General features: G+C 39.4%; 1 protein-coding gene across 1 annotated transcript; it reads left to right on the top strand.

The window, feature by feature from the left end:
• The first annotated feature begins 6,534 nt into the window (after positions 1-6,534).
• On the top strand, positions 6,535-7,225 carry LOC148038161 (putative CCR4-associated factor 1 homolog 10). Its single transcript, XM_087675195.1, has 3 exons — positions 6,535-6,645; positions 6,702-6,868; positions 6,997-7,225. Exons 1-3 carry the CDS (start codon positions 6,535-6,537, stop codon positions 7,223-7,225), a joined length of 507 nt encoding a protein of 168 aa, XP_087531321.1.
• The last annotated feature ends 3,086 nt before the right edge of the window (positions 7,226-10,311 follow it).

Here is a 10,311-nt window from a genome sequence, read left to right as displayed (position 1 = left end):
CTCAAAGAAATCCCCAACGTGAAGAAGCAGTCGATGTGCTGCTCTGCTGAAATGCAAGCGAAAGTTAACCCTGAATCTATTTAAACCGAACAACATGTTATTACATAGAAAACCAAGGTTATGGTCATAAACCATAATCACGATGGATGGCCGAGCGGAGATAATAAGATTAGCACATAATAAAAGGATCATGATTAATTAGAACTTACTTAAACTTGTAAAAGCATGTTAGTATTATAAAATGCTTTTCAGGAAGGAATACCGGAATTGATGAAGGGGATAGATTCTATGCATCACGCATACATTGACAATTGTGTTTAAAAATGTTTTATGGTTATGACTGCTTTTAGATTTGTAAATGATGAGTTATGGCGCTTATGATTTCGGGCTTGCAGAGCCAAGTGTGGTGGTTCGGGACATTGAGATCCCCAACCCAATACTCCCTAACACTCTGCGAAGTGTGGAAAAACTCACATGCGGGTGGGGATCCTATGTTCCCGAGGGAGGTAGGTGTTTTTGGTGTTTGATCACTCGAGCACCTAAGAGGGCAAAGGGCTGAGTGGTAAGTGTCCATGTTATGTAGGACGACTCCGGAGGCTTAGGGAAGCTTAGAGGGACTCTGAGCTAGTAAACTCCCTATTGATTGCGCAGATGGAGTGGGATCACATACAACCTAATCCCGAGGGTTGGAATGTCCTATCCTAGGCTAGTTGGACAGTGTCTCTTTACGAAAAGACAGTTTTGTACCACTTTGTGGAGTGGTGGTAAAATAAAGTATTTGATTTTCAAATTTTTTGTTATGTGTTAAAGATTGAGTTTAACGAACCCAATTTAACGAAGTAATAAAAGGAAGATGTTTTTTAATGTCCAAACAATGTGGTAGTATGCTTTGCTAATTAGAAAACTAGGCAAAGCCCATCAAGAAAAGTGGGAGGCTTCGATCCTGAACGATTGGATGCCTATGGATGGGTGGATTCGATAAGTCAAGTAACTTTCCAATACAAGATAGGGCTGATTAAATCGTAATCTTCCCAATACCGGTAGGATTAGTTACCAAGTTTAACACCATTTTAGGGGGCCGGAGCTAAGATTTTACCTTATGGGTAGCGGGATCGAGTTACACTCTCCCCTGTCTCTCACTCTCTTTTTTTGAATCAAGTGCGGTGTTAACCTCACTCCTGCCTTTGATTGATTACAAAGAGGTTCTTCTTAGGTGGGCGTTAGATTACTATAAGGGGTGACTTGTCTACACTTCCCCTATGTAAAGTAGAACTGAGATTCCCATGTTCAACTAAGTCCAAGGTTTCCCATGGGGAGATGGGATCGTGACGTGCATGAATATGAATTTCAGTCGACTACTAAGAGAAATTCTTCAAGTCTATTGGAGGAGGCACCTCACACTTTTCAATAAAAAGTATATATCATGAATCGTTTTCACACTAAGTTATTTTAAAAGTATCATCTTCATATTTTCTTTTGTCATATCAACCTGCATTAAAAATTAATTCACAAAATATTTAATTAATATAATTTATTTTAAACCAAGTAAATTATGATATTTAAAAATATATATTTATATGATTATAGTTTTAAATAAATACCATTTACAAATAAAGTTATCCCTTGAATGTCACTGAAAATATCAATTTCAATACTTGGATTTGAAAGATTCTTACATTCCTAATCCAAATTAAATAACCAAATAATATTATTATTCTAATATAAGACTTATAAAAATTCAAAATTCATGTATAATACCTTTAATCTCTTTTCTTTGAGTTGTTATCTCCTTTTTAGCTTGTTTGTTACAAACGATTCATCATTTTATTATTTGGCTAAAATAAACATATAGATAATTAAATGCTAAATCATGTTTAGAATTTTACTAAATTATATCAATATTATCATCACATAAATATTAATATTTACCTTTCACTTTCTCAAATTTTTTTGCATTACTTCATAATTTTTCTCATCTACATAAACTTATATTTGAAAATAAACTTAGTAATCAAATTTAAAAACATATACATTATCTTTACTTGAGTTACAGTTGATGTTTTGTTGTATGGTTTATTTAGAATATACTCTTTTTGTTAAACCATGTAACAACTTTGAAAAGCTTGCCCAAAACATGTGTTTATATAAGCATGCCCAAAACATGTGTATATACAAGCATACCCGCAACTAACTGCTCTGATCAATATGGGATTTTCTACAAATTTTCTTATCTACATAAAAGCATAGCGAGAGCCAATATGTGTGTATGTATTTAAAATACTAGTCTAGATTCCTAACCAATGACCACCTAGGTGACGATGCATGGTGCGAGAGTGTGTTATTATGAATATGAATGTGTCCTACTATGTACAAGAGTTGAATGTAGAAGTGTGTGTGAATTGCAATTTCTAGGACCTAAGGATGTGTATGACTTGTGACCTTTAGGATGTACTTTTCATATCTATGTGTGTGTGTGCTAATTGGTTGGCATTATGGACTGATAGATGCTTGTGCACTAGAGTTAGATGTGTTTAGGATTAAATACGTATGTGTGGGAGTGATATGTGCACAAGTGACCTAATGTGTGTGCGTTAAGTAAATATGTGCGAGTGTCTAAGTTGTGAGGTATATATATACTTAGAGGTGGTGAGTTTCCATGTGCAATGATAGTGTGCTTGTAGTCCTCATGACCTAGCTTACACTTTTCATTAATATATTAGAAGAGTCTATGCTGCTAAATCCATCAATATTGTATCTCAAGATTTATGTGACTGAGATACTTAATCACAGGAGCACACCCTTGATATAGATGACGACAATAAGTATTGTATCTTAATTCAGAAGAAGGTTGCATCAGACCCTTGCAACTGTAACATTTTTCCAAAGCAATCTTTAAGAACATGAACTCTTTTCTTAAAATCTACTTGAAGAGCACTCATGTCTTGCTGATGGTTCCAAAATTGTGGATAAACTATTGACATTGCCTCCAATAGTTCATCTCTTGGAAAGGGTTCTCTTATTTCCTATGACACAAGCCATGCAACTTGTGCTAAAATGATTTTAACACTCTCCACTACATTATTAAAAGTTTCCATCTTTACAAGATATCTTCTAACAAGCGGTCCTCGAACTCGCTTCCTAGAGATATAAAAATGTACCAACCTTGAATGTACTTTGATGCATACTGTACCATTTCTGTTCATCTTTAAAAAGCTTTTGCTAGGTTCTGATTGAAAGTCCATGATCTCACATCCTCCATGTAGTCTATGTTGCTTCGTTCCCTCTTTGACTTGAAATGCGCAATAAGTACTATATCTTAAGATTTATGTGACTCGGACACTTAAAGGAGAACATCCTCGATATAGATGCTAGCGACTTTTAATAGTAAAAGTACAGTGTTCATTGAAACCGAACCTTGTGTAGGTTTTCCAGTTGATACTGGCAAAGCAAACTTTGCATCATGTAGATAGAGGGGGAGCACGATGCTTAGACATTTAAAAAGAACATGGTGTTTCGAGGCGCACGCATTCACTTCTATTTTGATCAATAGAACTGTGGCCCGTAAGTTAATGCAACGATCGAGTGAAGGCGTACAATGAGGACATTTTGAATGAAAAAGTGGAAATGGACATAAAGAGATATGTGTATATATATATTGCTTGCCTGCCTTTCTCTTCCACAGGATGATGTTATATGCTTGAGAGTCCAAGTGCAGCATTGTCGACATTATATGCTCCAGAGTCCAAGTGCAGCATTGCGGAATGAATGGACTCTAGCACAGCAGTGCGAAATCAATGCTCCAAAGTCCAAGCGCAACAGTGTAGAATCAACATCAACGTATGCTCTAGGCGCAGCAATGCACAGAATCAATGTCGATGTATGCTCAGCAGCAGCTAGAAGCAACGTGTACAATACAAGTTGCTGTATAGTATAGTATAGGACGACATTATATATGTTGCACGCACAGTATTGACAAATCACCGTTAATGTAAAGCATCAGAAGAAGAATTAGGAGGAGAAAGAGAAGATTTAGGGTCTGAGCTTCTTGTGCGCAACACTCCCTCACACACACACACACACACACACACACTCTCTCTCTCTCTCTCTCCCCTACTGAGAGATCAAGCTTGGTGCCATTTTCTAAACTACCCTCCTCAACCAAGAAACCACCTTATCCACCACAAATTAATAAAATCATCCTAATTTAAGAAAATCAAGAAACCCTACCATCCCTATAACCAAGTTGAAAATGAAGTTAGCATAACCTCACGGGATATCTTTTTTCAAGATATGCGCCTTGTAGGAAGTTACCCAAGAACATCTTGAAGACAACATATCTTTTTTAGAGAGCCAAGATGAATTCCCATCCCAGCCCTAGCGAGCCCTCAAACCATCCCAATCTAGTCCCCTTGTTAGAGCCTCTCTCTAATGGTGATAAACGATGGAAATTCTAGTCCTCATCCCCATTCCTCTTCCCATTCCCACATGCTATGAGCACTAAGTAGTAGAGTGTCATGGTAGTAAAGTGCCCAAGTAGTGTATAATCATGTGCTAATGCTACCTAGAGTGATTGAGTGCCTATGTGGCCTTAATGGTTGAGTGTCGCTATTGTGATTAGGAAGTGCATCTGGCTTATGGCATCCACCCTTACGGATTGAGTACTAGAGAGTCACCATTCTCATCAACATTTTGTTAATCTCTTGTCTTGTGCACAACGGTTTCTTTGCTTTCATTTCAAAATCACTACCAAGATGTTTAAAGTGTCGATTTCTCTTGGCCATGGAGAAGATTCTGAAAACCCAAAAGAGTGTGAAAAAAGCCCTTTCCAAAAAAATTGTATTTGACCCATTGTGGAGCCTCCTTCTTAGAGGGTATTTGCCCATTAAAAACATGAAAACCAATAGCCAAAGCTTGAAATACTCAAGATTTGCTAGGTGCCTTTGTGAAGATCGATTCATCACTTGGATTTTCTATTTCATTGATTACATTGGGCTTCGAATATGATATATTTTTTATTAACTAAAATCCTAAATTGGCCTATCAATTCTCAAAATAAATTTAAAATTTGGAAAACTCGTGGGACTACAAGAAATCCACTAGGTACCTTCATAGCTAATTATTTTTTGATACTCCTTTGATGTTAAAGGAAGTGGACTTGATCAATGATTTTCCATTGAAGCTCATCGAAGCGTCGCACATGGTCCATAGAGACAAGTGACATTTTCATCAAATTGCAAACTTGCACTGAGTGCAAGGACATGGGATATGCTGATTGACATATGCCTCTTGATCTTGAACGTCACGACTATTATCGTTGTCAATTTTCTCTATGTCATGAGACAAACAATACACTTCTTTCTCTCAATTCTTCACTCCCTCTCTTCCTCCCTTTCACTCCCTCCCTCCCTCTATATTTTTATTTAGTTCTCTTTTTGCTTCTCTCTCTCTATCTACATATACTCCTTTCGTGCCCTCTTTCTTCCTCCCTCTCTCATCTCTTTATCTCTCTCTCTCTCTCTCTCTCTATTTTTTTGAGTGTCCCTCCCTTTATTTCTCTCAATCTCTTCCTCCATATGTGTGTGTGTGTGTGTGTACACACACAGAGTACACACATCTCCCTTCCTCTCTTTATTTCTCTCTCCCTCCCTCCTCTCTCTTTATCTCTCTCCTCCCCTCTTTCTCCCTCTGTATCTTTACTTCTCTCTACCCCCTCTCTCTCCCTCCTTTTTTCTCTACCTCTCTCTCTCTCATTCTCTCCCTCCCTCTATTTTTAGCAGCGCTTCTCTACCACTTAGTATTAGAGAATGTGTAGTTAAGACTCTTAAAATGCCCCATGAGCTAAAAAAGGATGAAGTGGAGTTGCAACATGTATACTAACTAGTTGCATTATGAGTCTTAAACCAGCCTTAAAGATAGTATTAAGCACTAAGGGCGTGCTCATTCAACAGAAAGGCACACTAAAGGAGGAAATCCTTGGGACAGGTATTTGTAATAATAACACTCAAACCATGATATAGAGGTTTTAATCTCTTCATTGACTTCAATGTGCTTGGGTTTTTACAAGATTTACTAGATGACAGTGTGTTTTACAAGTACATCAGCCCAATCAATATGCTAAAGAGTATGTCACGAAGTAACGTTTGATATGTTAATGACACATACATTACACCTACGTATTGGTCTCTACGTAATGTCATGATGTAATGTTTGATATGTTAATGACACATACATCACACCTATGTATTGGTCTGTAGGGAATGTCGGCGTCGATTGTGTCCATAAGTGACCAAGGGCCGCTAAGAACCGTGCTAAGGTCACCGTCGCATGTAACTTGAACAACATATGGGGTATCGAATATACGCTAGAGTCAAGAACGTATCGGGTGTCGGGCATATACTAGAGTCAGTAACCATATAAAGCAATCCACATCGTCTTTGCTCCATGAATGCTTGGTCTTGATGTATAAATATGTTTTGTGGTATGCGTATGTCGATTAAATTGTTGGCAGATGCGCAGCACCACTGTAGTACCATAATGCCGTCGTCGAGAAGCAGGAACGCCAGAAGAAGAAGAAGAAGAGCAGCTGCAGCTGCTATGGGCTCCACCACGAGCACTAACAGCGCCGGCGTCGTGCACATGCGGGAGGTTTGGCAGTCCAACCTCCACTACGAGTTCCAGCTCATCAAGAAGGTCATTGCCAGACACCGTTCGTGACCATCGACACTGAATTTTCTGGGTTCTACTACCAGCCCAACGACCCGTATGACGTGTACGAGAGCATCCGGAAGAATGTAGACTTTCTCAAGATTGTCCAGCTTGGGTTGACGTTCACGGACGTCGACGGCAAACTGCCACGCGACGATGATGGGCATTATATCTTCAAACTATCACCAATTTCGCAACGCTTGCCAAGTTGTCCGGGATAGTCCTTAACCCAGATCATCGTCTCACGTACATCTGCTTTCACGGTGGCTATGACTTCGCCTACTTTCTCAGGGCCCTGACGCGCATTAACGCTGCCATGCCGCCCCGTCTTGAAGACTTTCTACGCATGCCTGGCCACTACTTCGGTGACATCTATGACGTGAAGCACATGATAAACCTTCGCGGGGATCGACGTTCCGGTTTAAGCCGGCTGGCCAAGGCTTTAGGATTGATCAGGGCCGGCTTTAGGATTGATCAGGCAAGGGACGAGCCATCAAGCAGGTTCGGACAGCCTACTTAATACTGCTGCAGTCTTCTTCAAGTTGATTAAAGAAGGCCGGTTCCAGTTACAATGTAGCTGCACCACGTTGGATGGTGAGGGTTATCACGATGGTCTGTCCTCAAGACTATCTCGCACGGGTATTCAATGAAGGGGAGAGTTGGGATCCCCGGTTGAAAAAGCACCACCTGTCTCGAAGGGATTTGGGACATTGAAATGGACATTTGTGTACTTTGTCGGTGTGGTCAAAGTAATCTAGGCCAAAACTGTAAACTAGGCCCGAAAAGTAAACTATGCCAGAAAATTGGGCGTTGATGAATTCGATGATTACCTCCTCGAACTGCCCACTGACGATTTTGGCACTTCAGACCATAGACGTCCCTTGAGGGTTTCCAGCACTCTATTTCATGTTATAATCCCTGCTTGTGGCGTTCTTCCTCCCACGGGGCATTCCTTACAGATTGTCATTCCCTTGCTTTCCCTTCCCCTCAATAGCCCCGTCGTCAGTTGCCAACACATGGACTGCTTGGTTGCATCAAGTCTTGTGAATGGACCAATAATCAGCTGTTGGTTGTGCTTGGATGCTTGATCAGATCATCACAAGTTATAATTATATCGATTTCAACAGAACCTATTTTCGAGGCCATATATTGCACATCACAGAGTGTAATCTAGTTTGGAAGCATACATCAATCTGCATAATCGGTATGTCTCTCCGCTTGGGCTATAAATCTAAATGCAATCAATAATATTTTCTTCTTGTTTGTCATCGAATGTACATATCGATTGGAGTTTCTTTCTATGCTTGACTTTAAGCTCTTGGTTTCTCATGTCGAATGCATGCGCATATCTATTGGAGTTTCTTTCTAGGGGTATGTTCTTGGCAAATTATAACTGGAGGGATGGATTCCCCTTTTGCATTGTGTATGTAGCAAAGCTTTGTTTGATTCGAAGGATTTTTGTAACTTCTAAATGTTACCTCTACCTATGAACAACAAAGAGTGATTTTTTTATGAGACTGTCTAGTGATGATGATGTTGCATGTTGTAGTACGTTGACATGGAAGAGTTTTCAACCTCCTGCTTGTATTGTAGTCAGCTTGTTTTGTAGTGGAAATTTTTCATGCTTGTCATGCGATCATGCTCGATAAATTACTTGTTGTGGCCATGCTGTGTTCATGGTATACTCATGCCATGATCATGCCATACCGTTTTTTGTTCTGTTTAAGGGATCAAAGCATACCATCTAGCCAAAGTATGAGTTGCCTAAAAATCTTGTGCAATTTCATTGTCTCGACATTGAGTCAAGCTATAAAGCTAAATATAGGGTAACCTTTATAGCTATGAGGGACTATGTTCGGTTCTGCTAGTTGCTACCAAATCTTTATGTATTAAATGTCTAGATTTGTAAATGACAAACTTTTTATGCAATTTTTTATTTGTAATAAGACTTGGTTATGTCAAGAAAATATCTCGTAGGCAATGATGATACATACACGCTTCCAAAAGAGATCAAATGAGGTTGCCTTCAAAGGCTGAGTATGAAGCCTTAGGAGCACTAACAACAAACCATGTCGATATCAGAGCATCCGATGATGTTGATGTGGGTTACGATGGGGCTGCTACAAATACATGCATCGTAAGTTTGTTGATTTGACATTGAATTGCATTTTTTTCATTATAGACATGAAATAGTTATTGTGCTTAACATTGTGTTTAGGAGCCTCTATACGAGGAGATTGTGTGCCCAAATGGTAGAGTGGCATGGTAGTGTCGTGCTTGTCCTATCTGTCCAAGGAGACATGTGAATGAGTTCAAAAGATTAAGGATGATACAACACTTGAAGAAAGTGCATGGCTTGGATGTGGACATTCCTCTATGTAAGGTTGGTCGTCCTAGTACATGTCCTAGTATAGATGACACTCTTCATGCCAATGTCATAGAGTACTCTACCGATACCTCTATGCGGCAGAGTCAAAAGCGCTTTTTCCAAAAGGAGAGAAAGTTTGAAATGGCAAGGAAGAAGTTTGAGACTGCTACACTTAAGAGGGCTGAATTTGCATGGGACTTAATCCCTGAAGATAAGAAGACTTCTATGGACATGGCTAGCTATATTTCACAATTTCTAAAGAAAGCCATGAGCAAATACATGGCTGAAAAGTCCATCAAGTTGAAAAGAATTGAAGACAGAATAAATGAGGGATACGAGAAGCATGTAAGCCATATTTCTTATTTTAATTATTGTCTTCATCTTGTATTTATATATATATATATACACACACAATGAGTTTGTTTTATTCAATGCTTCTCAATACAAGCACGGAAAAAGGTACCTCATGGAGACCCAAAACTTGCAACTAGGGGTGTTGTTGAGGGTGTTGACAATTATGAAGATGGTGATGATGGTGTAATCGGCGATGATGACATAGCTAGACCTCATGTCATATATCTTACTAGTGATGGAAATGCACATGATGGAGACTATGACCCGAAATGGGCCCCTCAAGAACCTCGTCTCGCATCAAGTGAGGAGTGCATTATTCCACAGTTTCGAAGTGCTTTGCTAGCCTTCTTGTCAACCTTCAAAGGTTTGAATCTTGAGTAGCAGCCCCCGTCGCCCCCACTAGTGAGTCTTGAGGTGGTTTTAATATTGTAGTTCTTTCCTAATCAGAGCTCATTTTATGTGTTGTTGAAAGCTATGTATTGATTTATGCGTAGCAAAGACAACATGCTCCTCGAAAGAGAGGATTGAGATCCATAAGTCCATGTGGTGGGGATGATATGACCACTATTGGCATCTCTTCACCATCATCATCTGAGAAGGCTGTATGTGCATATACATTTGTGATCTCTAGTGGCACTATTGAGCCATAATGCATACGAGGGAGTCCCTTGCAAATGAGGGGCCGAATGGCTCATTTCAGGTTTAGGGTTGATGGTATCTATTTTTTATCTTTTATGTAATATTGTGTGATTCGTAGTGTTCTTATTACCATGGTTTTGTATACAAGCTAGATACAAGTGTACATATTGAGTTCAAATCCTCGAGATCATCCCTAGTGGTTGCAATTGATACTACACTGATACAGTCCATCATTGGCTCAGAGG

Source organism: Lygodium microphyllum, chromosome 3 (genome assembly GCF_053477565.2).
Source record: "Lygodium microphyllum isolate KBCC chromosome 3, Lygodium_microphyllum_v1.1.10, whole genome shotgun sequence".
NCBI classification, from domain to species: domain Eukaryota; kingdom Viridiplantae; phylum Streptophyta; class Polypodiopsida; order Schizaeales; family Lygodiaceae; genus Lygodium; species Lygodium microphyllum.
Note: the sequence above shows the minus strand (reverse complement) of the source record. Positions and strands in the feature narration are given on the sequence as shown.

Excerpts from the sequence above, each read along its gene's own strand:
- LOC148038161 (XM_087675195.1), top strand. The coding sequence starts at position 6,535 with ATGCCGTCGTCGAGAAGCAGGAACGCCAGAAGAAGAAGAAGAAGAGCA. Across the intron at positions 6,646-6,701 it reads GCGTCGTGCACATGCGGGAG|ACACCGTTCGTGACCATCGA; the intron begins GTTTGGCAGTCC and ends GGTCATTGCCAG. Across the intron at positions 6,869-6,996 it reads CTGCCACGCGACGATGATGG|GGCCCTGACGCGCATTAACG; the intron begins GCATTATATCTT and ends CTACTTTCTCAG.